General features: G+C 42.6%; 3 protein-coding genes across 5 annotated transcripts in view; 1 reads left to right on the top strand and 2 right to left on the bottom strand.

Moving 5' to 3' along the window:
• LOC147014679 (transforming growth factor-beta-induced protein ig-h3-like) overlaps window positions 1-13,806 on the bottom strand; it is a 37,844-nt gene extending 24,038 nt beyond the window's left edge. The window contains exons 1-7 of the mRNA XM_085850666.1: window positions 13,550-13,806; window positions 13,205-13,303; window positions 12,156-12,220; window positions 11,481-11,638; window positions 5,917-6,081; window positions 3,545-3,691; window positions 2,396-2,537 (exon numbers count right to left, since the gene is read on the bottom strand). Of these exons, the coding sequence (XP_085706792.1) occupies window positions 2,396-2,537; window positions 3,545-3,691; window positions 5,917-6,081; window positions 11,481-11,638; window positions 12,156-12,220; window positions 13,205-13,303; window positions 13,550-13,656 (883 nt within the window). The 5' untranslated portion in view covers window positions 13,657-13,806. The remainder of the gene's footprint in view (window positions 1-2,395; window positions 2,538-3,544; window positions 3,692-5,916; window positions 6,082-11,480; window positions 11,639-12,155; window positions 12,221-13,204; window positions 13,304-13,549) is intronic.
• On the top strand, window positions 214-22,251 carry LOC147014678 (uncharacterized). Of its 2 annotated transcripts, XM_085850672.1 has the most exons (3): window positions 214-1,162; window positions 4,996-5,118; window positions 19,516-22,251. In XM_085850672.1, exons 1-3 carry the CDS (start codon window positions 919-921, stop codon window positions 20,949-20,951), a joined length of 1,803 nt encoding a protein of 600 aa, XP_085706798.1. In that variant the 5' UTR covers window positions 214-918; the 3' UTR covers window positions 20,952-22,251. The 2 variants fall into 2 exon arrangements, 1 of the variants encoding a protein (XP_085706798.1); XR_015050407.1 differs by lacking the exons at window positions 214-1,162; window positions 19,516-22,251 and adding an exon at window positions 14,436-15,685 and having other exon boundaries at window positions 5,000-5,118.
• The window catches only part of LOC147014677 (short transient receptor potential channel 4-like), a 61,396-nt gene continuing 50,785 nt past the window's right edge, over window positions 16,647-27,257 (bottom strand). For both annotated transcript variants that reach the window (XM_085850664.1, XM_085850665.1), the window contains exons 6-11: window positions 25,856-26,172; window positions 24,547-24,742; window positions 22,245-22,448; window positions 22,096-22,137; window positions 18,349-18,438; window positions 16,647-18,248 (exon numbers count right to left, since the gene is read on the bottom strand). In XM_085850664.1, the coding sequence (XP_085706790.1) occupies window positions 17,538-18,248; window positions 18,349-18,438; window positions 22,096-22,137; window positions 22,245-22,448; window positions 24,547-24,742; window positions 25,856-26,172 (1,560 nt within the window). In that variant the 3' untranslated portion in view covers window positions 16,647-17,537. The remainder of the gene's footprint in view (window positions 18,249-18,348; window positions 18,439-22,095; window positions 22,138-22,244; window positions 22,449-24,546; window positions 24,743-25,855; window positions 26,173-27,257) is intronic.

Raw genomic sequence — 27,257 nt, 5'->3', positions numbered from 1 at the left:
TTAGACACAAGTTTTTAGTTATAAAACCTCATCACAACATAAGAACAAACAGCAAACACTCCAATATGCTTATAATGGACTCTGATATGCATTGCATGCAAAGGCAGCTCTGCTGTAGCATCTTGTTAAGAGTAACAATGGTCTTTCGGAAGAATTTGTGAAATAATTGCAAAAATAAAATCTCCTTTAAGTTATTTTACCTTTTGCCCCATTATATTATCGATATTCATCTCAGAGAAACTTCCTCTTAAGGAGACTGTCATATTTCTCCAATTGAGAATGGGATCAAGAAGAAGAGCTTCCAAGCCTCAAGGATGTTGTTACGGTTCTAGGAACTATATACATACGAACATACAGTTGTCCCGTAGTTAGTTATGCCATTAAGTATATGTGCAGATAGAACCCCTCCTTGTGTATAGTGGGAAAGCAAAAGGGGGTGCGCTGCGATGTTTTTTCAGTTAGATTAATAAATCTTTATATCCCCTCCATTACGATAAACGGTACCATAGCGTTTGCAGCCTTCGGTTCGCTAGCCACAGCGCACCATTGTCCATGTGCTGTCTCCGGAGCCTCGGTTTTCCGAGGCAGAATCTTCACGTCCGCAGTTCTTTTTCGGCTTCCCCAAACGTTCCAATTCAATATTGGCCGTACCACCGTCCACGTTCCTCAAACACACGTGGAGTGGGCGGGCTTTCCCGGCCTGGCCGAAATCCCGCCCAGAAAGGGCGGACCCCATGAAGACCCTGTCCAATCAGGGCAGATTGTGATGTCAGCTTCGCCAAGGCCCTCCCCGGCTTTGGGGATCTATAAATTACGACACCATCCTCAGGGTAGTGTGAGAGAGATGGGGAGTTCAGTGGTTGGTGGTGAGAGAGTTCGGTGGGTTCGTTGGCTGGTTGCAAAGAAAGAAGGAAGGTCATGATCACGGATGGCCTGCCCACGTCTCGCCTCGGCGGCCCGTCTATTGTGCTGGTCCGAGTACATCTGACCTTGACCGGGTCTCTCCTTGCGTCCTGTCTGCTGTCCTGTTCCACCTTGGACTCCGTGCTCTCCACCCGGGCTCCTTCACAGACACGGTCTCCACACGTGCGGCTGTGGATTGAACTGCTCGACCTCTGTCGGTTGCCGCACCAAGGAGCGTCCCTTCTCTCGGAACGTTCAGGTACCTAGAGAACTGCGACCTCAGCTTCCTCCCTCCGTGGCTGCAAAAGTCCTTTGCCATTCATCTGGGTTTATTTTGTCTGAGTGTGTGGCGCCTGTCTTATAAATAGCATTGTATAAGTTATTTGATCATTGTAAATCTTGCCTGTATTATTCTCATGACAAATCTGCTCTGTGTACTCTTTTGTAAGTTGCAGTAAAATTGTCGCACGACATCGCTCTCTTCTGTCCCCTGCATAACACACCAATAAACCTATTACTGTACCATATGAATTTCATCATCCCTCTCTTGTAAATAAATCCAACTTAGTGTAAATAAATTATTGTAGAAATGTTCCCAGTTCGTTTTTGTATTTTCCTTCATTGGTCCAGCATGGTTCGGATACAAGTTTAGCTGGGTCTTTATCCCCGATAATGTGTTCATTCTTGCCGGTACGTCCTTGACAGTTCCGCTCGGCTGCATCCGATCCGGAGTTGGTAGTTGGTATTCTACCGTAGTTGCTAGAGTGATCCGGTTCGGGCAAGGCGTACCGAGGGCGTGGTTCCCCGGTAGTTGAAACTGCGTGGTTAATTAGGTAAATTGATTCTTGATAAAAAGACCCTACGCCACTCGGTGGACGTATTGGCATCCACGGTCGGTTAAGCGACCCGCCGCATCGTGGAATTATCCGTGAGCGACGGCCTACAATTCCGGGAATCTGGTGGTCGTTCTTGCCACCGGACCTCCGGCCCACAACAATATGAAAAGACTGAAATATTGCTGGATAGATGTCACACATATCCCTCAACCATCTAGCAAATCCTGGTCATGTGGGTTTTTTCCAGAAACCCAACACGAGCTTCCACCCCCAAGTCTCTATTCCTTCATCTCTCGAGTCCATCGTCTGTGGAACTGACTCCATGTGTCTATTGCCTCAAGGTCATCCCTCCAACATTCCAAGCATACCGTATATCATCACCTCAAGCTTTCTCTCACACCTGTCCCCGATATAATCTCAATGAATCTTTCAGATCATTGAACTCTCCATTCGTAGATCCCCTTTTATTATTTTTTATCTTTCTTTTTTATGTCCTCTGTGCCACTCCTGCTACTCAACTACAACGTGTGTTTTTGCCTGTCTCTTCCCCTGTCTTCCCTGTGAATATCCCTTGTTAGTCTGTTAACCTGTTCTCTGTCAGGTAGCTCCTTCAAGAGATTAAACTTCTGTTTAAAAAAAAAAAAATGTTTCATCACCTTTGAGCGAAATGGGGTCGGAGAGAATCCTCTTTAAAACACTGTCAGGTAGTTTCTCGAAAGCAGCGTTGGTGGGAGCAAGCAGCGTCAACCCTTGTTCCTCTTCCAAGTCACTCATCATCCCAGCCCTGACGATGGCTGACTGTGTGAGGGAAATCACAGAGATCCATTAGATCACAGAGATCAGTGTCTAAACATTTAGAACATCACGTGTTGAACTAGGAATTGTTGAAATTGTCAACACGAATGCACGAAGCGAAAAGTGTGGTTAAGCAATTGGGTCACTTTTTCTGTCTGTCTGTCTACAGATGTCAGTTTACGATCGAGGAACTACTTCGTTTTAATGGAATGTTAAACAGCATTTGAACACAAATTGGGACATGAATCGGAAAACAAACCTGCAGTTTAGCAGAACTTTGGCAAATTGTACAGAATCTCGTCCCGATCACGCATGTGCAGAGAGGAGTAAGATATATTATTTTACTTTGTCTGCCTGTCTGGCAGTCAAACAAAATTGAAAATCATTCCAAACAGGAAACTTACTGTTTTTGCAACATCATAAAGGACACAAACAACAGGCACAAAGAACTAACACTATAAGTTAAATAATGTGGTGTAAAAGACGCTGAATCAATGGTGGTAAACTTCCGAAAAAAGTTTTTTTTTTTCTGCAGCCTTGAAATATTTTATTTTATTTCAACTCATTTATATACGTACTTGAACACTAGAAAACAAATCGCCTTATTGGCACTTTCAAAAACCTTCCATTTAGCAGGACTTGGACAAAATATTACTGCATTTTAATTTTATATCATCTCGAACAGTCAAATTTTCCGCTTGCAGACCCTTCCCACGTCCGTGTTTCTCAAGATGGCTTGAGGTAAGATGTTCCATAAACACTAGTTTTTTTTGTGAAATCATAAGGTGTGAACCATTCAGGAATAGTTGCTTCCAGTTGTATACATCTATGTTAATAGTTGAAGACTTTGGTCTGCATTAATAACACCCAGCTGGGTTCTTCTCTTGTACTTGGGAATGCAAATGAGAATGTTTTTGAGGTGCATGTCTTTGAAATTTCTTTAACACACTGCGTACAAAGCAACACGTGTGCTGAACAGGTCTTGGACAACTGATCAGTTTGGTTCTCACCTTCAGGGTGGAGAGTTCCTTGTTTTCATCAAGGATCTTACGAAGTGTCCTGGCTGGCTCAGTGAGGACGCCATCCAGCATATGCACCACACCGTTAGTGGCCAAGTTATTGGCCTTGAACACGCGAACGCAGTTCACTGTGACAATCTACAAAGCACGAGAGATTAATGCATTACTGAAAGGAGGTGTGTGTGTGTGTGTGTGTGTGTGTGTGTGTGTGTGTGTGTGTGTGTGTGTGTGTGTGTGTGTGTGTGTGTGTGTGTGTGTGTGTGTGTGTGTGTGTGTGTGTTACACGAAGAAGAAGAAAGAGCACAAACTCGGGCTTTAGCGGTTCCTGCTGTCACAATCATAAAAATGGTACCATTGGAAAGCCAATCATTGATTTACTTGGAACAAAAATTTGTGTCCATTTAAATCATAAAGATTTATCATAGCTGTTTTAAAATCCCTCTTTTCAGCATTTAAGAACAATAAGTAAGGAATGGGAGCCGAATGTAGTGGTTCCAACAGTAACATTTATTATTTTACACAGTGGGAACCTTTTAGGACACGGAAGGAGCACACAAAATTATATATGGTAATATTTCACAAAGCAAGAGAAAAATATCTAAAAGTATAAGGAAGGAGTACAAAAATAACAACAACAACAACAACAAAACCACAAGACGGTGTGACGAAAGATCCTTTTTTGGAGTGAAATGTAAAATGGTAAGGAGCTTTTTTGGAGTTTCCTTTGACCTAGCTTTCTCACTTCATTTTGCATCCTAATTGAGACTCTTGGATAGATATGCAATACTGTATGTTTGTGAAGTATCACATGCAGTCTGTTGATTGAACCTGTCAGTGAAGTAACAGGTCGGCTCATCGATAGTATACAACTTATGGTGTGTTGATTCATAAAATGAATTCACTGTAATATTATATCTTACAGTTTCATCATAAATAAACAAGGCAGTGGTTTTATTATCTCCTCCTGGAGGATTCATTGCTGATCACATGGAGATAATTTTCTACGGATGATTAAGTGAACAATAACATCCTCCATACTTGTGTGACTCAATGAGCAGACTTGGAGCAAATGTTGCTGACATGAAAACGCACGCACGCACGCACGCACGCACGCACGCACGCACGCACGCACACACACACACACACACACACACACACACACACACACACACACACACACACACACACACACTCCACAATGATATCCTCGTAATTATTCAGCAGGGAGAGTTTTCTTGACAAAATTAATGGTCGCAAGTCAATGGCATGCCACTCCAACGAGATGGAGGGTTTGTGCTTGCCAAGGAAAGCAGGACTGGATTTCAGAGATGGCGTCAACATTTGTCCACCCGCCAAAGCTTTTCCAATCAAGAGCCTTTTGGGAATCTGCTTGTATGTGGCTTGCCAAGATATTACCATTCTTGCTCTTTATTCCATCACAGTGTGCGCTTACTTCCATATCCAAGTTTCCAGCGACGCTCTTCGGCAGTTGTTGGTAACGGCAGCGAGGGTGACGTTGAGTTGTTCATCTTTCAAGCTTCGCTTGGATTTGTACAACCTCAAAGGTATGTTTTATTAACTGAATGTTGATAAGGTTATGCCAGTTGAAGGTTTTTAGTTGACAAATGTGCGCGGTTGATAATAAAGCTTATCGTTTGAATTGTCCGCTGACGCAGACAGACACTAGCATTCACTATGTCCAATATTCATCTCTCATCTTAGTACAACTCCATTCACATGATGGTACAATTTTTTGGTTATCTATTTATTATGTATGTAAATTTGGCTGCCCTCCCCCCACTTTCATATATGTTTCACACCTATTTCTTCTCTTACTCGTATTTCTTCCCAAACATGTTTCTCTCTGTACTCTTATTTTTCTGCTCCCTTTCTCCCTTTCTCTCCTATAATCCTTTCTTCATGCCTGGTGTTGGCTTAATGGTTAGGGTGGTGGGTTTGGGATCCTGAGTTCAAATCCCACTCAGCTCTTGAATTAATACCAGGTGGGGTTGACTCTGCCTGTCATCCTTCTGAGGTCAGCAAAAATGAGTGCCAGCTTGCTGGTATCCTGTGTCGGAGTGGCAACCTGTCCAGGATTGTACCCAATAGCCAAGGAGACTGCTTAGGCAGCACCAACACTCTGCACAGAGTATGATCCCAATGGATGGATGGATCCTTCCTTCTCTTCCTTTTGTCAATGTCTATTTTATTACTTTAGCTCATCCCTCTTAATCCACTGATGAGTCCCTAATAACTATATAGATCCTTTTTAAAGCTGATTAATTGTCAACAAGGAATTTTCATGACGTGGGGCATTCTAGTTGTGGTGGTGTTTCTTTTTCTTGGAGAGGTGAGGAGCTTACCCCATTCCTGTAATGGTTGATCAAAACTTTCTGGTTGTCATGGAGGGTTGGAAGCACATCTCCATCCTTGAGATCACTCGCCATCAACCGCTGGTTAACCATGTGGTACTGCAGCTTGTTACTGAGGCCATTTCTGGCATTTCTCTCCAGCTCATTCCGTTGTCGCTGCAAGAAAAGTAATAACTTAATGTATCCCACGATGAACATGTAATAAAATATGGATCAGTATGAACTTTTTGAAAACTTTCACAAAACTATAAAAGGAGCTTCATCTGGTTTAAGTTTGCAAAATATCACAATTGTCGACTCCATCCTTCTGCACACTTCATTCTTTCTGTATTTGAAGCAATGCTTGCAACGCAGATTTGAATCGACATCAACCAGCATATCTATCATGCAGGGTGGTCAAGCCAAGACTCGATTATAAACTGTCACCCCAGTGTTTTAAATGCAAGGTGAGGAAATCATGAGTGTGCTGTCCCTCGGATGGATGTTAAGCCAGGTGTCCAGTCTGCCAACATTGTTTAGCTGATGGACATTATAAAATATCATATGGTCTCCTTTGTAAAGATAAGAAAAGTTATCAATGGTACTGTGGCCAAATTCCAAATTCCCACTCAAAACCAGCTTTCCACAAAGTCCCATCCCTGAGTTGGGGCTTTAGCACTCCATCATCCATCGAGGACCAATGCTCCATCATAGAGCCTGAAATACGGCTGGGATAAACAATAACAACAATATAAAAAACATTATTTATGAGAAATACCAATGATAAACCAAGTGTCGGTAATTGCTGAATCGTACTACAGCTGATGTAACCAACAAATATTTTTGGCTTTTAATTTTAGATTAATAAATTTTTGGAAAGAATAATTAAATGTTAGGAATGTTTATTCGTTTTAGGCTCTTCGATAACTTCATTATCGAGATTCAAGCTTATTTAAAACTATCTATACTAATAAATGTGCCTTCCCTTCCCTTCCCTTCCCGTGCTGCCTTCCCTTCCATTCCCATCATGCTGCCTTCCCTTCCCATGCTGCCTTCCCTTCCAATCATGCTGCCTTCCCTTCCCCTCATGCTGCCTGCCCTTCCCTTCCCCTCATGCTGCCTTCCCTTCCCCTCATGCTGTCTGCCCTTCCTTCCCCTCATGCTGCCTGCCCATCCCTTCCCCTCACGCTGCCTTCCCTTCCCCTTATGCTATCTGCCCTTCCCTTCCCCTCATGCTGCCTGCCCTTCCCTTCCCCTCACGCTGCCTTGCCTTCCCCTCACGCTGCCTTCCCTTCCCTCACGCTGCCTTCCCTTCCCTTCCTCTCCTGCTGCCTTCCCTCCCCTTCCCCTCACACTGCCTTCCCTTCCCCTCATGCTACCTTCCCTTCCCCTCATGCTGCTTTCCCTTCCCCTCATGCTGCCTTCCCTTCCTCTCATGCTGCCTTCCCTTCCCTTCACGCTGCCTTCCCTTCCCTTCACACTGCCTTCCCTTCCCTTCCCCTCATGCTTACTTCCCTTCCCTCATGCTGTCTGTCCTTCCCTTTCCCTCACGCTGCCTTCCCTTCCCCTCCCGCTGCCTTCCCTTCCCCTCATGCTGCCTTCCCTTCCTCTCATGCTGCTTTCCCTTCCCTTCCTCTCATGCTGCCTTCCTTTCCCTTCCCCTTATGCTGCCTTCTTTTCCCTTCCCTTCATGTTGCCTGCCCTTCCCTTCTCCTCATGCTGCCTTCCCTTCACCACTCCTCACACTGCATTCCCTCCCCCTCACTCTGCATTCCCTTCCCATCATGCTGCCTTCCCTCCCCCTCCCCTCACTTACCTCTTCCCAAACCCTCCCCTCTCCACCCCCATGGTCATCTCCCGGCGGTCTCCATGTGCCGTATTAACTATCTCCTTTCGTTCAATCCTGTACTACCCCTCCCTCTCCCTCCCCTTTTCCACAGGTCCCCTTACTAAACACAACTTCTGAATCCCCTCCCCTCATGCTTACTTCCTCCCAAACCCCACCACTCCCAACTTCTCCATTCCCCTCTTCTCTCTCCCTCATCCTCCTCTCTCTCCTTCTTTCTCCCACTCCGCTTTATATTGCTGTCAGCAAAGCGATGGGTTGTATTTGCTAGTTTTTAATATACTAGTACGTGCCCGTAAAAAAAGAAAAATAATAATAAAAAAATTAATAAATAAATATTCAAACCGCGAGCAACAAACAACAACCACACAGGCCGTTTCTTCGCTCTCGTAAACGACGACTGGATTGGGGCATTGTGTTTATCTATAAATGCGCATAAGAAATCGAGAAATTATTAGAATACATGAAGTCATCACTATGCGGAAGTAGTGCGTGCCGGTACAGCATGTTCACATGCAATCCACAAATTATCGCTTGCATTGAAGTAACAACTGCTGTGATATTTACACACACAGAGAATACACGAAGTCATCATTATCCGGAAGCCCGTATGTTGTAACCCATAATGGGGAACGCGGCTGCCTGTAAAAAATTTTTTAAAAATAAATTAATAAATAAATATTCAAACCACGAGCAACAAACAACAACCACATAGGCCATTTCTTTGCTCTCGCGTGCCTGTACGTGCGTGGCCCGGAAGTTCGCATATCACAGTTACGATGACTCGCAATTTAGGTTTTAATGGCCAATTATTCAATTTGCGCCAACATATTTAGCCTTTTCGCAATGTCCTCATAAGGAAAGACAAAAAGAGAAGAGAAGAGAGAAAAAAAATTACTTCCTGGTTCGGAGCACACCAGCACTCTGATGTTACCGAAATTTATGCACCGTCTCATATGAAAACGATCATAACTTGCGGCATTGTGTTTATCTATAAATGCGCATAAGAAATCGAGAAATTATTAGAATACACGAAGTCATCACTCTCCGGAAGTCCGTACGTTGTAACCTGTAATGGGGAACGCGGCTGAGCTTCCCTTCCCCATTGGCCACGCCCACGCAACAACGTGTCTTGTCATTGGTTTGGTAAATAAATGGCCAGAACTTGGGAAGCACTTGTCCGATTAATATCAAACCTTTAAAAGGCACATCCTCAGGGCCCCAGCAATATACCTGGCAAGTTTCAATTAGATCGGACCAGCGGTTGTCGAGAAACAGCAGTCACAGACACACACACAGACACACACAGACACACACACACAGACATTGCTGGAATTATAGATAGATCAAGCTCTTTCTAACCACTTATATGTCCTTATTTAGAAAGTACTAAACACTGATATAAATGTTTAGTACTTTCAAGTAATTATATGAACTGGAGCTGACAGAATGGCCTGGAGGTACGCACACTCGCCTCCAAACTGTTTAGCCTAGTTTGAATCCCGATTCAGATATATATATATATATATATATATATATATATATATATATATATATATATGTATGTATGTATGTATGTATGTATGTATATATATATGTATATATATATGTATATATATATATATATATATATATATATGTATATATATATGTATATATATATATATATATATATATATATATATATATATATACATACATATACATTGTCATCCCGGTGTTTTACAAGCAGGGTGATTCATCAATGTGTGTGCCATCCCTCGGATGGATGTTAAACTGTGTGTTCCTTCTGCCGGCATTCGTGGTGAATGTTAAAGATCCCATGGTGTCCTTCGTGAAGAGTAGGCGAGCTCTCGCTGGCACCATAAACAAATTACAAATTCCTGTACTAGCCTGCAGAGGGCATTGCATCGGAGGCACAGCTGCACCCTCAGCCAATGATTGTACCCCACAGCCTTGTGCTGCATACGAACGAAGAAGATTATATGAACTCTTGGAAACTTTACCCTTATATAGTAAGTTTGAGGCTCTCTCATAACTTCATTATTGAGAGTGAAGCTTTATTTAAAATTATATAATTTTGGGAACTCCAGGAAATTTTACCCTAATGCGGTAACGGAAGGCCGCAAAAGGTGCTGTGCAACTTTAAGTCCTCAACTTAGGCGTTTCTAACGAGTGAAAATATCACATGATTGATGGAAGTGAATTTGCATTTTAATGGAGAAGTTGAAGAAATCGGAAGGTTTAAATAAAAATATTGACATCTTTAAAGGAGTCATCTCCCTTCAGTATTATGTACGCACTGTTGGGGGTGGATTCCATTATGGTCACAATTCCACCACATTTTCCTTTGTGGTAAGGAGGCAACTCTAAATAAATATTTGCTCTTTTTGCTCCAATGAAGGGTTAATGTCTGAACTGTCAGAGCTTCTCCTTGTTCCCCACGGCGGTTATCATACCTCCATTCGATCAACGTCCTCTTGATTCCATCCATTGTTCGACCTGACCACTGACCCAGATCGACATTAGGCCTTCACCAGAAAGATTAGTTCTTCATTCCGTTGTAAAATAAATCTTTCGAAGTTATACGAGTTCAGGAAATTTCCACGCCAACCACAAAATGACAATAAATTTTGCAAATTTAACCGGTTAACGAGTTATGAGCGTTAACTAGTGATACACACACCGAGAAATACTATCCTCTGCCAAATTGGACTGGAACGAGCATTCCGGGGAATTTTCTCCGACCGCAGGAATATGCTCCTCTCCGATAGTTGGCCTCGGACACAGTACAAACACAGTTATAAAATGCTTATTGGCGTGTACGTGTTTGTTTCACTATGACTGTACAATAAAAAAAAATATGAAATAAGACACTTATGGGGAAATGAAAACATGGCAGGCATGTCCGTCTCAGGAAACAAATTGCTTTCAGTTATGGCTAAAAACGTCCATCAAAATGACAGCTGTCTCAGTAACAATTCCATCGGTTGTTGTAAGAGTGAGAGTGTGTTTACATGATGAATTGTTGGAGTAACTACAGTCACGTTCGATTCCCAAAGCCAAAACAGACTCTTCCAGGGCAAGATGGCTCAGTGTCTGGAATGTCAGGTTGCTTGATAATAATCGATTTAAAGGGTGGGCCGAAACCTGTTATCAAGGGTTTTCATTCATCTTAAATGATGTCTTCATTGGGTCTGCCTTTGTTTCATTCTTACACATATACTGTTTTCGTTATACTTATTTACTTAGCAAAGGAAGAAAATCTTGGAGCGAATATTGTTGCCTCATTTTAATGAGTGCTGCTGCATCTCCAGTATTTGTTGAACTCACGTCTCCACCTCTTTGGTTGCCTTCTACCTCCATTGGTCTTCAGACCATCCACTGCTGTCATCCCTCTGTTACCTGCTCTGTTTATCGAAGAGCAGATAACAGATGGAGGTTATAAGCACCTCTTAAAGAGGAGCACAAATTCAATATGTGAGCGATTCTACAGCGACAGAACCCTCTCGCCAGTGCTCGCATTGATGCACATAGAGATCATAATGGACTGCGGACCCAGAATTACAAACAAATGGTCATTGTTCTGCAACAATGCGCAATCATTTTCTTGCCACTGCGTTGAGTCATTTCAAGAGTGCTGCACACTATGTTGAGTAGTTGAGCACCATGAGAGTAATCTTTGCTATGGCAACAGGATGACAGAAACCGAACTTTCCTATTTCCTTACACGAGGTAGCTCGTCCCAAGCATCATTGCTGGGCACAAAGAATGTGACTGTGCCTGGCCCATCAAGCTGTTCCTGGAGTCCTGCCCTTTCGGAGTAGTCCTTGGTCGTGGTGGCTCCGAGTGGCTCGAGGGAACTGTAGAGGCTCATGAGTGGAGAGACTGAAGGAGGCACAGAATTTCCGAATTTAACATACACCAGGCTTTGGCTTAAGTAATATTGCCTCAATAACATTCCTGCAGCCTCAAATAACATGCTTTGGCCCAAAACTGCAGGTCAGTAGCAATGTTTATTTTTCCTACACTTTTCCAAATGAGCACATCTGTGAGTACCCTGTATGGGATTCTGTACTTTAAATAAGGCCCTTCATTGAAATCAGCAATTCAGCTGACGACTCAAATTCAAAAACTAAAGGTCCTTAAAAAAAAAAATCCAGAATTTAGGATTATTCAAAAATCTGTAGTTCGGGATTACTCAAAATAAGGAATTAGAGATTATAATTAAAATTATGATTTCAGGATGACTCAAAATTAGGAATTCAATATTTCTCAAAATAATGAAATTGGAATCACTCAAACTCAGGAATTTAGGATTATTAAAAATCTGTAGTTCAGGATTGAACTCAAAAACCAGAAATATACAGGATTACTGAAAATCAGGGTTTTTGGGATTTGTCACCTGCAGGGCATCCCCTCTGTCCACCGATGGTGATGTATCCCGGACAGCACTCGTAAGAAACGGTTCTGAAAGAGATGTGTTTGAGGGACAAACAATCGGTGTTCTCATTGGTACTTGCAATCTCTCACATTACCATTGATGATGCAACTTGAAGGTTGCATCACATGCTATAGGATCATAACATCAGAGAGGTCATTACAGCAATCCATCCATCCATTGGGACCATACTCTGTGCAGAGCGTTGGTGCTGCCTTAGTAGTCTCCTTGGCTATTGAACACAATCCTGGACGGGTCGCCACTCCGACCCAGGATACCAGCAAGCTGGCACTCCTTTTGCCGACCTCGGAAGGATGACAGGCAGAGTCAACCCCACCTGGTATTAATTCAACAGACAAGGGGGATTTGAACTCAGGATCCTGGGATCCCAAGCCCACCACCCAAACCATTAAGCCAACAATCACAGCAAGTGATCTGAAATATAAACTCGATCACATTTTGGTTTGTATTTTAAAATGCTTTTCGAACAACAATTTAAAATGAAATTCGTTGCAACATATTTTAACGGAACAATTATCTTTATTTTATTTGTCTAATTTGATGTAAGGACACAGATATTCCGATCAACCCTCCCTTGCCTAAAAACAATGAATCAAAGAGAAACAAAACGATGATACAATACAATGACCTCACAAAAGGACCAGCTTTCTAAGTTTGAAAAAGTTTGTGAAATTTTCCTGTAAAGTTTGATTTCGGATCATTTATCATTAAATCATTAACCAGATTCCACTTTTGTCGTTCTTCTTTGTTAACATAAAATTATTAAAACCAAAAGAAGGCAAAAGCAAACGAAACGCCCGTTTTACAGCCACACACACCCAGCTATAATCATCCGTCACATTACCTGCTGCTATGATGAACGTTTGTTCGTAAATACTGAATATTCCAAACGGCAGACTTTGCTTTTTCCATGTTGTATTCCGCATTTTTTTTTCCGTTTTCATCGTTTTGTGCACAAGGCTAAAGAATGTGGGTTAAAGTGAAATCCTTACGTGGGTTTCTTGCAGATGCTTTTCCTGTACCAGGTTTTGCAAGACGAGTAGTACTTCTTGTCCGTTCCTGTGACTTGTTGTACCGTGCACATGTTTGGCCTGCGTAGTAAAACACATGAATATAATTACAACAAACATTGTTCAGATATCAAATGATGGGACAGACATTTCCACAGACTAAACAAGCGAGGCCCGCAATATGTTATGATGGGCCAGGCTCAGTATTGTATAAGATAAGGCAAATATGTACCGGGTGGAGGTGACTCTCCAAGAGGGGATTGGAAACGTCATATAAGAGTGTGTAATTTGTAATTAAAAACGTCACAAAGCTTATAACACACTTACCCTTCCTTGCTTGCACGAGCCCTGCTGTGCAGGAGTAGTCGAGCATAATGGGACATGGCATCTCCACCCGCCATCCAGACGCACATAAGAAGAAATATAAGCTTCATGGTTGCAATGAAGTCTCAAAAATACAGGACGAGATACCACGCTGGAATCGAACCCCTCTTGCTTACCTTGCTTATATATACGAATAAGGTTGGGAGTTGGGGAAAGGTGGGGGTAGGGGGGGCAGAGGAGGAGGAGGAGTTCGCTGGGTTATTGAAAGAGGGTTGGGGTGTAAATGCGGGTGTGCTGGGATGTGAAACCCATCTGTCGTTCCCTCATGCGTGCCCTCAAGACTCATTGGGGGTGAGTGTGGGCGGGGAGAGGAGGCTTTTCGGAAATGAGCGAATGTCTAACCTGAAAGGTCATTCCTTGAGTGTCTGTCGACCATTACACTCCATACTAATATGACAAAAATGTCCATTGTAGTCAATAATCCTTGCCATAGCCGAGACTATCCACACTTCGAGGCTTGTCTAGTTGCTTGAACTTTCCCCATACAGAGCAATAAACCCTAAATAGAATAAAAATGCAGGCATGCAAAACCACAAGACCAACACAGGTGGATTTTAGCAACAACCTGACCCCGTTTTGTTGTGATGTGGTTTGTCAGTATACAGATTCATTAGATGGATATATAAATGTACAAAATTAAATTTTTCTTTTGGTAAAATTGCTTGATTGGTTTTTCAACCATTTGGTGTGAAAATGCAGGACCAATGGTGCACACCATATAGACCCAAGGATTCTGAAAAAAGAAACACAGGATAGCGCAGTCATTTTGGCCACATATGTGCTCCTTCGGCCTATCTTGGTATTTCATTTAGATATCCTTACTTTTCAGGCTCAGCATGCAGTTCCACATGCTGAAGACGCGACTGGACCACTCAAGTTGCTTTGGTGGCATTTGTTGTCAGTGATTCAGTTCCATTGCCAATGTTCTTCGCAGCAATGATCACGACCACAGAACCTGATGGAAAAGCTTTTGAGATTAATTTATTCTTTATAACCTAATGATCTTAGGATAGTGTTTGCTATACTGGAGCTTTCACTCTATGGAGCTTGATCATTTGTAGTCACTGGATAGGATGTCAAGGGACAGCTGGAGAGGTGAGAGGAAGCACCAAGAAAGAGGCAGTGAAAGGATCTGTCGCAGACCTTACACATGCTCGGCTGATTGGGAGCAGTTGGAGGAGCCCTCCAAATCTGCCCCCCCCCTTCACCGTTATTTTGCTTAGCAACCCTCCCCCCCACCACTCCTCCAACTCCTTCAAACTCCCATTGGGCAATGCTTATCGAGATAATGACATCCTGTCCTAACTCACACCAAATTTGGCTCCCGTTTCTCCATGTTCATTAAATACCACACAGAGATTATTTATTACCCCTTCCCTCCGACCTCCTCTTTTCTTGCATATCCAATATATGATTCCTCTTCCCTCCCCAACCCCCCCCCCCCCCCCCCATCTCATGCCTCCTCCATCCCATTTTATTCTTCCTTCCTTCCTTTCCTTCCCCTTCTTTCACTTCTTTCCCTTTCTCAACTTTATGTTGCAATTTTCCACCCCCTCCACACATTTTCACCTCCTCCTACGATGTAATACGTAGATGCTTTTCGTACGTATACGTAGAATACGTAGATAATACGTAGATGTAATTGACAGATGTAATACGTAGATGACCCCCAAAGTGCACAATCACTCTGGCTTGGGCATTTCATTGCTTTGGAAATTGCACAAAATCAATGTTGCTGTTATTTCCACCATGTCACATGCATGGTTTTGTGTGATTCATCGGAATGCCTGAGACTGCCAAGGTGGTGATAACTTGGATCTATTCTAACCGCTTTCCCGTGACATATGCACAAACGGCGAGACGTGCATCAGCTTTTAATCTATGTAGAATTTTTGAAATCACCATCAAAAGAAAAGTTTACAAAAGTCATGCGTGCAGAATCATACATGGATGCACATTAGTCACACATCATAGCCATGAATGACACTTTTCTGCAAAATAAATAATCTGCAAACCCCCAGCACACGAGTATGACTGGAAAGGTCTGCAGTTGCTTGAAACTATATTCTCAGATGCCACGAGGGGGATTACGCGATTGTTATTTCAAGATTAAAAATCTGTTTTCAATATGTCTACCAATAAATTTACTGGCAAAACAGTTGGTAGCCAATGGAACATGATACTATAATATGAACTAATGGTAAACTCTCCGAGGAAGGCCGTGACCGCGCAACAAAGTTTTGGGTGGGTTTCTTTTTCGATACTAGATTGAGAGTCATGGAAGATCGAGGTGATGGAGGGTAAGGAGGTAACGAAGTAACTGACAGTTGGGCACATGTAAGGGAATGGATGAACAGGAAGAGAAGAGAGGAGGTAAAATAGTCACCTGCAAGCAAGAGGGTTTGGGTTACAAAGGATTCATGGTGGTAGAAAAGATAACGGGGAGTGATGGGGGATGACGTAAGATGGCAGTAAAAGTAAGGCTGGTGGGATGACCAAGATGAATGCACACTTGTCTCTGAGCCATCAAGCTGGTGGGATCAAGCCCGGCTTTGAATCTCGGCCGAGCTACAAACTGTCATACTGGAGTCTCCCAGGTAGGGCGAGGCATCGATGTGCGTGCCGTCCCTCAGATGGACGTTAAACTGGGAGTCTCGTCTGCCAGCATTAGTCAATGAACGTTAAAGATCCCACGATGTCCTTCGCGAAGAGTAGGCAGGCTGTCACCGGCATCATGGCCAAATTCCAAATTCCTGCTCTGACCGACAGAGGTTGTTGCATCAGTGGCACAGCCATGTCCTCAGCCAATGATGCTACCCCACAGCCTTGTGCTGCATAGGAAAGAATAAGAAGCGGTAAAAATATTTAGTTCAATGTTGCGACCCTCGAGCATTGCAATCAAATTATCTGGCTTTGCTTTTTAGAAATTCCCTTTGTTGATTATGCTTGTTCTCCGAGATCTACTTGTGTTGGTAAGATCTGAGTCACATCAAGATTTCTCGAATAAGGTGAACAAAATGACATCACACACGAAAGATCGTCCGGTTGAGAAACTAGCATTTTTATTTTCTGAAATCAGCAATCAAAATATAACGATGTTATCGATTCTTTATGAGCTTACGGCACTTTGTACCAGCGAATTCAAGGTTCATTTCCGTGCAAAAGGAAAGTTGAAAGCTAAATTTGTACATCTTTGTTTTTCAGAACCACAGCCAGAAACCTACCCAATCCTTCATAATGAAATAAGAAATGTTTTGTTTTGTCACCTGTGTAAAATTATTGATGGGTTCAGTACAAGGGGGGCATGTGGGAACCCCCAGGTATTTGAGACAAAGAGAATCTTAATGTGAGATGTAATGTGGAAAGAACATGAACTGAGAATTTAGCAAGCAGCAAGACCATTTGTGATTTGATTTGCAGGATGTTTGTACCACCTTTGGAAATTATCAGCAGCAGACAATGTGTGTGACAGTAGGTCATACCAGCAGTTGTGAGATAATGTTTCAGAGAGATGCGTAAAAAAAAAAAAAAAAAGTTTTCCAAGAAATATAAATTGTTGCCGATAATGTCCATCTCTCCAATCGATTTGGCTTTGTGTGTTTTGTTCATAAATTTAACCGGCAGCGACTCCTAGCGATTACAACAGGAGAAGCTTCACAACGCCATCGGCTGAAATGATGGAGAGCAAAAATAAATCTTTGGAGGGAAAGCGAGGGGGTTGTTTGACCAACTGAGTGCTCCATGAGCACTTTGAGACTCTCACTTCAAGATGACTATGAGGGACCCTCTGGATATGTTCTTCAACGTTACACGCCCTTCTCAAGTTCCTTTAAGGAACCTGAATGTCTGGTCATTTACCAGCATCGATAAGAGCCCCAAGTACACAGCAGGACATAATAAGCATTGGTCATTTACTCTGTTTGCAAATGGTTCACAGTCTCGTTGTGGAAAAGGCCCTACGCTTGCCACCATTGGGAAAGGCAGATGAACAACTGCTGATTTCACCTTCACAGGTCTCATACAAGTCATCAGTCATTTCAGCATGTACATCCAGGATGTGCAATGGGTTGAATAATCCAATCCCATTGTTGGATTTTAGTTTACAACCCTTGGGCAACGCTTCCACCTGGAATTGCTGTTCCTCTTTGGGTATGGCATACTTGGGCCTGCTTCTCTCATTGTCTGTTCTTTTGGCCGTGCTGCAGAGTTTGTGCCCACTCGTCGGTGGACCCTTCTGGAGGTCCGCTCCAGCCTTTCCTTTCTGGGTGTGCTCAACTTTCTCCGAGAGTGTACGGATTGTCCTGTTGGGCAGAGTCGGTAAACTGTGCCCCTTGACCTTGCACTGACGCCTCCAATGGAAAACGCGTTGTCGCAGCATCGCCTTGCAGGGAATCTGACTTTCGAGTACCTCATCCCGGTCGTTAACAACACTGCCATTGTAGCAGGTGGCTGGGGTTACAGTAATCGCCCCTTCTGAGGGTGTCGCGTTGAAATGGTACCTGTCCATCCTCAAGCTCGCATGAGACCTGGACCTGCTTTGCTCTTCTGGATACGTCGACGTTGCCGGCAAATGTTGGTGGCCACCCGCCTTGAGGAAGTCCAAAACCTCGAAGCGAAAACTTGCTATGTCTTGCTTAAGCTCCTATGGAGTCACACATCACAAAATCAACGGTGGTCATATGATTAATTAAAACATGTCTGACTTTGATCTTCAAATAAGTGAAAATATGTACAATTATAACCTTAAAAGTCTCTTCGGTCAGTCCTTCCTGTGTTCTGGACTGACGCAACATGGATGCAACGTATCTTTTGACCAAACTCCTTATGACTTCCTGGAACACAATCAAAGCAAGCATTCATGAAATATTATCAAAAGGATGGAAAAGTTTCTCATCATCATTAATGGCTGAGTATTGAGGAATGTCCACCTTCTCGAGCCTTTATGAAATATCCAAGAAAGTCTGAGGCCTTAGTTACTAGACCTCAAATGACTGTAAAGTACTTATTGTTCACAGGAATTATCTTTTGCAGTTTTTCTTTTGAAGTTATTTCACGGGATGTAACGTTCGCCCATCAAATGTGATTGCTGTCTACGTTTCGATGGGTGCAACAACGGATTTCATATTTCATTGAAATTACTTGACAGCGAAAAGAATGAAAGTCAGATCCACACGAAAAATGACTACTTTACAGTCTCGCTTATCAAACATCTAGAAAATGTAAAAGTTGTTCTTAAGTGAAAAATCAGCAAAAGCACAACAAATGGGCATATATATATATATATATATATATATATATATATATATATATATATATATATATATATATATATATATATATATATATATATATATATATAATAAATTAGGGTGCTTCTAAAAAATGAAAGTTTTTTTTTTTTAATGCGCAGAACCCGCCATTCAGTGAGGTTCCTACTAGAAATCATTGTGTTAAAATATTTTTTTCTTGAGTCATGTTCTTGAACTTGCACAAGCGATGCAAAGTTGCACAAAGGGCATCAAAAACTGCCAAAAATGATTTTTTTCCTCTTTTCGCAGATCAATTAAAAGTTTATTTTGATATCATCTGAATTTACTGTTTTGAGGGTTTAATTAATATATTCGTATAATTAAATGCATAAAAATGATATTAAATATTGATGTGAAGAAATGAAAATCAGCTCATAAATTGCTAAATCGAAAAATAATGAAGTCCCAACTCAGTCCAAATTTCGGAAACAGAAAGTTTTCTTGTTGAAAGTTGCGCAATTGCACAGCAGTGAGCAGAGCCTTTCTTCATGCGTGCATGAATTAATGTGCAAGCTTGGCAAAAACTTGTAACTTTTCAATGTGTACTTACCACTCTGTAACATTTCCCACTTTACCATGATGTTTTTATCTTTTTTTCAGACCAGAAATTTCTGCATATTTTGGGGGTAATGGCCTCCAGAACTAGATCGAAAAAGGCCATTTGGCTGATTGGATCCCCTAATCCAACACTTCCTGGCCAGAAGCTTCCTTCTAAGACCGAAGTTCTCCGCTTTTTGATGTTCCTTCATGTGGAAATGAATGAGACCCTAACTGCAAGTGTGAATCAAACATCACTAGAGCTAATGAACATCTGGTCCACAGAGGGGATTCCTACTAAGCACCTTCCTGATGTGGTAGTCCATGTGCGAAAATTACACACAACGTGGCAGGGTTTAAAGAAAAGAATCAATCGGAAGACTGCTACCAACATAGAGAAACAAGACAATTTCAAGGCCGACCTGGATGAGCTGTTTGACATAGCTCACGCTGATGCTATGAATCTTATAAAAATCGATGAGGACAAGGAGTTTCTTGCTTCTCAGCATGAAAAGGGGCGTCCAGGAAAGATCGGGAGTCTTGACTACAAGACTGCCAGGACTTCAGAGAAAATTATGAAACGTAAGGATGAAGAGAAAAAGAGGAAACAGAAGGCGCTTTTGGAGATGGCCGCAACTTCTGAAACAGCCAACCTCCAGTCTTCCGCCTCCTCCAGCTCTACTGAATCTAGTCCAAGTCGACAACCATCTTCTTCCATCCATCCAACCACCTGTGATTCCCAGCCTCCGAAGAGAAAACGTGGGACAACTGGATTAACATCTGAAGTAACTGAGGCCCTGGATAGAACTCTCCTTAGCGATCGTTCTGCAAGTCGGGTTCTAATTCCATTTGCCAAGCAATTGGGACAAGACATCAATAAACTTTCTCTCAGTCCAAGTGCCATTCGTGCCGCTCGTGTTAAGCACCGGAAGCAACGTGCTGAAGAGATAAAGCAGAGCTTTAAGGTTGACACACCCCTGGTAGTCCACTGGGATTCCAAGCTGATGCCAGACCTAACTGGAAGAGACAAAGTTGACAGGCTGCCAATTCTGGTCACTGGGAATGGTGTGTCAAAAATCCTGGCAATTCCGATGCTGAAAGACTCCAAGGCGGAAGAAACAGCCGCAGTCATCTTTTCAACAGTTAAGGAGTGGAACCTGATTGGACGTGTCAAAGGGATGTGTTTTGACACGACAGCTGTTAATACTGGAATCAGGGGTGGGGTATGTGTTCGTATTGAAAACATCCTTGATCATCAACTTCTTTATTTTGCGTGTCGGCACCATGTCTTAGAACTTGTTATGGAAGCAGTTTACTCTTCTTCGGTCGATGAAGCATCCCGAGGGCCAGACATCACCTTATTCCAAACCTTCCGGGACTGCTGGCCCCATTTTAATTTCACGCAGTACTTGACTGCTGCTGATGATGCAAGCACAGCCACCGATATCCATCCATGGGCCAATTCTGTCATTCAGCGTGCCCAAGAGCTTCTGAAGTAGAAGCATCCCTGAGACGACTACAAAGAACTTCTCCAACTGACGATCATTTTCCTTGGAGGCGTCCCTTCTGGACATCAGGTTCCAACATTCAGGGCACCTGGCGCCGTTCACCGAGTGCGTTGGATGGCTCGTGCAATTTACTGCTTCAAGATCTGGATGTTTCAAGGGCAGTTCTCGGATTTTCTCACCAAACGCGCGTCATCATCCCGCAGTACATGTCGCACAGAACGCCTGTTTAGCGGGATCAAGCAGGTCTGTCTTTTTGTTGCTAAGCACTATATCAGGGCCTGGTTCGACGCTCGAAATGCTGCTTCCGCACCAAAGAATGACCTCCAGCTCCTTCAAGCCCTCCATTCCTTGAATCATGCTGCATACAAAACAATGAGCCGCCATCTGTGGTACCTGAGCGAAGTTAACGTCAGCCTTGCACTCTTTGATGACAACTTAGATTCGTCAGAAAAGATCGCCATGGTAATAAACATGAAGGACGTGGAGGGTTCAGAGGATCCATCTCGACGAGTCTGGCTTCCCAATCCAGAGGGAAAGAAGCTGTCTGACCTCTGCTCCTCCCAAACTAAAAATCTCTTTACGTTCCTCGAGCTGCCAGAAGACTTTCTCGAGGAAAAGGATCCATCAAACTGGAAGAGCTTTGAATCCTACGTCAAAGCAAAGGGTTGACTCTTTGAACGTCGTGAATGATGCGGCCGAAAGAGGCGTCGCCCTCATCCAAGATTTCACGAAAGCTGGTCGAACAAGAGATGAAGCTCAAGTGCAGTACCTTGTTCAAGTGATGGAGGATGACCGACGGAAATACCCAAAGGCCTCAAAGGAAACTTTGATTTTATAAAGGCATATTATTTACTTTTCAGGATAATTTTTTTCATTGTTTTCATCAAAAGAGATTTTCATTTTAATTTAGCCATGTTGTACTAATGGAGAAGGATGTCAAGTGCCTGCGCAAGTCCTAAATATTATTTAATCTTAATAAAACTTGGAAGATTTTAGTTTTTCATGAAACCTCACCATTTGGAAGGTTCTGCAAACTTCTATTGCAAATTTGAATTTTTACCATAGTAGCTAAAAGCGCCCTAAATATATATACATACATATACATATCGAGGCAGGAATGAACTTTAATGTTTACCTGATACTGGTGATGTCGTCGGAGATTACTGGCTGCACGTTTCTGCGATGAGAAAACAATATCTTCAGAAAACAGAAGCACTGGGGTAAACTCGAGTACAATTTGAAAGGAAGGTTGTGAGTATTACATCATCGGTAAGGGTGACATACCCCAAGTGTACTCAAGCCTTCGTGGTGTTTCTTATCTGAAATGAGACTGCTGTGGCAGATGCAGCGGCCTATCCAATGGCACAAGTACCACACAGACTTGGGACTGGGAATGATATTGAATGGAGTCGGGAGAGTTCCACCCTCCTCAAAATAGCTCATCCACAGCTTTGTTCTTGCGAATTTCCATTCAATGTCTGCATGGTCCTGGAATGAAAGACAAAGAAGCATTCATAAAGTTGTAGTTATACTCGCTGAATATCGTTACAAAGTAATCATTTCCCTTTTGTTTTGTTTTTCCTCCACTTTGAATATAATAACCCCCTGTGGGTTCTCTTGTGGATCGAAACGTGTTTCTTTGAGGGCAGCCTGATCAGCCCAGCATTCCGAGTCTCACGATGCCAAAAAGCATTGGTTCACAATCCCTTGGATTATGTTAATAAAATGAAATATCCATAAAATATGCAATATACCCAGTAATGACCCCATGGTATGACACAAATTAGTTCAATGTAAAATTAAAAGGTTTGCAGGCAAATCCCAAAAGATGTTTTTTGCTTTAGCCATGGTCCATAGACCCACAAAGGCCACATTATCATGGATAAGGTGAAAAATGGATGCATGTTTATATCACAACATCAAATAGACACATGCATATGCTGTGCTGTGTCAATTTTCAGGTAAATAAAGTCAATCATTTAGTGTATATTGTAAATATTTTCAATTTTTTGTGTTTGTTTGTGAGTTTATTTGTGCATTTTGCATTTGTTATGCTTTCATGGCCAAACCGTAGCATCCAGAGGCCCAAAATTTTGGGTGGAGGTACTTCAGAATCTCTTCAAGGTTTAAAGCTACCACTCATTGGTTGTGATATCCGTTTTGAGGCCATCACAGGCTGCTATAAAGTGTATACAGTTTTGGGATGTGGGGTGAAGCAGTGCTGCTGCTGGCCTGCAAGCAAAAGGTAACCACCATGAGGCCAATAACTCCATAGCTTTTCAATGGACAACACGTCCTGAAACCACCACTGGGGAAAGCCCACCCAGCTGGGCAGCACCGGGTTTCCCCCCTCCCTTCATCCCCACTGTCCCTTCCCACAGGGGCAGAGTCGAGCTCAAAACTTTCTTCATCTTAAGTAGCACATCAATCTATAAGGGATGTAGTTACTGAGTAAGCCAAAGAGGCCAGTAGTAGATAAAAATCGACACAGTACAAGCTTTCATGATCTTTCGACTCTCCCGTAATGAAGCTGAGTCTATGGGCCAATCACTTTCCCATCACAGACTGGTCAGTGGTCTCTCTATCTTCTACCACCTCCTTTCTGGTCTTGCACCCTCTGCTCCCTCCCTACCCTAGGTTTCTGCAGGGTGCAGGCAGTCCACCAGCAAACCCCTTCTGGTTAAAGTCTCAAGATCCAGAACTACTGCTCATCTCCACTCATTCGTTCCTCTCTTTTCCCACATAACCTATGGAACCAACTTTCACATTTCCTTCAATCTAATTCTTCCCTCCAAGGCTTCAAGACAGCTGTCCTCCACAATCTCAGATCATCCCCCATCCAAAACCATGATCTTTTCGACTCCCATTACACCTTTCCACGCATTCTTTCTCACATCCCTTATTTCTCCACGTCTTGCTCTATGTTGGCCTTCATCCCTGCTGTTGGTGTGTTCCCTCCCTCCCCCTGTCTTTGTACAGTTTGTTTTGTTCTGGTACATCAAGAGTTGTATGTTTTGGCTCCTCTGTGAGCCTAGACATTGTATCCAAAAAAGTGTACTTCACCAATGTTTACTCTATTGCTGACTTCATTCTCACTCTCTACCCACCTTCTTTTACCCTCTCCGAGTTGCAATGAGAATGTTATTCTTTAGCAGATCAGCCTCCAATTCTGCATAAGCAAATTAAAAATTGCAGGAAATTACTGGAATAATTCACATAATTGCACTGAAGTCAATGTATACATTGTTTTTCACGATGAACATCAGAATACTATTATGAGATGTGCACTGAATGACGTGCACACCCGACAAGGGACATGACCTACCATACCTCCCATAAGCGAAGTAAATGAGGTTACAGTGTATATCAGGGTCTCGTTAAAGCGGACAGTTTCGCTCCATGGACCGTTAAAATGAAAGAATATTCAAATTAACCGGATTCCACTATATAATGAGATAAATTTATTACAAGGACACATTTACAACATCTGAATGAATAATTAAGCAGTTGGTGTTTACAGTTGCAGCAACTACCCTTACGCACAAACAGCCACGAGTAATGAGGGCGATGAATTGGAAGTTCTCACCGCAATGAGTTGATATGAATTATTCATCATCGCAATGAGCATGTTCAGAAGGACAACCAGAGAGATGACGTTGTACGTCCCGAACATCGTGGCCCCGACGTACTCGGTGAACTCATGTGGCGCCCTCACATTGGTGACATAGAGGTTGATGAGACCGAAGATAGACCAAAACAAGGACTGCAAGGTCTCGAACAACCTGCATAACGCAACACGCCAATGATAGACAATCATGTTTGGAAATTCATTTGTTTGAATTTCCAAATAGCTTTAATTTTCTTTTCAAGCATTTTGGTCCATTTAACGCACAATTTCTAAAAAAAAAACAATATTCACACATTTTCATTCTTCGCTGTTGTAAATATTGCGGAGGAAATGAAGGGTGGAGATAAATGCCAAAATCAATTAATTCAGAACTTAAAATTATGAGAAATTGCTAATAAATGCCTTGGCTAAATGAAAATGGCAATAAAGGTTTGTTTTCCTATCCTCATGTAAATGTCTTGCTAATGGAAACGCAGCATGCACACTTTGTTTGATGCTTATAATGACATCATCAAGTTAAACAAAGCTACCAGACTCCCTCTCCAAGCCTTTGAGGCGTCCGAGTCTCCATGACAATCTGTACACTCTTCAAAGTTAAGAATCTTTCCCCGGACAGGTCACTGTAGTCTTAATGCCCGTGGGTGTTGCTGAAGAAGACTTTTAACGGGAGAGAAAATTTGAAGCTGTTCATGGTATACCTGAACACAATGGTCTACCCTTTACAAGTAACACCTTGTGTCTTCAACATCCACAAGAAAGTGGTATCACAGCCTTGTTAACTGCCTTTCTGAAAGGATGGCGTACTCTGATTCAATACCTTTGCTGTGTATCAGAAGGTTGATGGTGGTAATTGTACCCCATCACAATCAGGGCTCAAACCGAGAGCAGTCAGCTCAAAGGTGAGTAAGCTACCTCTCCAGAACTATGCTGCCAGTGCCAGTCCTGTGTTTGAGCATATAGAGTGCAGTACTTGCATGCCAAATCTGATTGTTGAGCAGATTATTTGTTGTTAATTACTGAACATTGTTGTGTATATTTCATACTACTCTCATGATGCGTGTGCTGTGGTTGAGTAGTTGCAAAAGGAATGGTCTGATGAGTAGATGTGGGAATTAGTACACAACTTGAATGGGCGATTCATAACAAGCTCCTATGGGATACACGCTCTACAATCAACAATACAATCCTGATTTCGAGTTAGGCTGTGATTATGATATTGTATGTTTGTGTGATGAAATGTGAAAGATGTGTGCCACTCCTGCCGTACGTTGAAAATGCGTTGTTCTGCTTCTCGCAGCGGATCCCCTTGCATTCCGTCTTGCCTTCTGCCCCATAATAGTAGAAATACAGCTGGTTGAGGCCGTTGGCAAAAGCGAGCAGCACGAGACAGTAGATGAAGAGGAACTTGAGGATGTCGAGCAGCATCCGACCCAGCGATATTTGGAGTGGACCCAAATGTGAGTTGGCGGTAAAGAGGGAGATCAGACGAAGTGAGCTGAAGATGTTAGCCGTAGCGAAGAGGGCCTCGGCAACGAGTGTTGGATGCCACATTTCCCACTCCTCGCGTGGCTTCGAACCTCTGTACTGCATGACAAACAGCAATGGATGTTGTACGACATGACAGTGGATGCATTCCCGACGTGTTCCTCCATATAGTCAAAGTTTATATTTGCAATCACAAGCATGAGTGTGACATGAACTCACCCCTGTTGAGATAAAAACTGTTAAAAACAGGACAATTTGAAACAGTGAAACAGCTTGCCATAAAAGTGAACAGATGTTTGCTCCCTGCGATTATATTACTTGAAGCCCCAACGAAGAAAGCTTGGCAACCAATTTCACTGGGCAACAAAAAAAAACTTTTTGTCTGCTACGAAGGGAAATGCAGGTGTTCTTGGCTAAATCTGGGCTGCTGATTTCAAATCTGTAGTCAGAATTTAGCCAGCACGTCAGATTTTCAAAACATGTATATGTATTAATGATGATACCCAGCATGCTATATTAGATACTTTATTATTGCAGATCACCCACATTGTACATTTAATATCAGTGCTTAGTCATTACTTTAAAATCGTATTTAGATAACAATGATTGATCTCCCTGTATAATGTGTAGTATACAAACCAAGTACATAAACAGGTTCCAGAAAAAGAAGTTAATAAAACATGAGAACATGGCAATTGTAGGAAGGGTGTAAACTTGATGAGGAAATCTTCCCCATTGTGAGTGATTCAGAAACAACTCTTCAAGGTTACACTCTTCCTTTCAATATAGTTAGTGTAGGCACTGTTCAGAAGTGTGTGAGACACTTGCTCTTGCACTTGTGTGTGTAATTGGTCTCCCGTTGTAGGAACCAGCAGTGATCACTCATTATGTTTGGGTTGAACCGGCCTTGATACCGAGCTTCCATGACCGAAATGTCTTGGTGGAACCTTTTTCCATGCTCATCGCTTACCTCACCCAGATTAGGTGAGAAGAAATCAAGATGAGATTGTAAGAAGTGCATGTTAAGAGACATCCAACAGCCCATTCACTGATAGGCCTTGAGCATGTTGTCCACCAATTCCACATACTGTTCAGCTCTATGGTTCCCAAGAAAGTTCTGCACAACCAACACAAATACTTCTGCAAACTCAAGTGGGTTGAGTTTATTTTTGAACTCGGGATCA

The sequence above is a fragment of the Eptatretus burgeri genome, chromosome 13, assembly GCF_056783735.1.
Source record: "Eptatretus burgeri isolate ZD-2024b chromosome 13, Ebu_testis_v1, whole genome shotgun sequence".
Classification (NCBI taxonomy): Eukaryota; Metazoa; Chordata; class Myxini; order Myxiniformes; family Myxinidae; genus Eptatretus; species Eptatretus burgeri.
The sequence above is the reverse complement of the archived record's forward strand: the minus strand, read 5'-3'. Positions and strand labels throughout refer to the sequence as shown.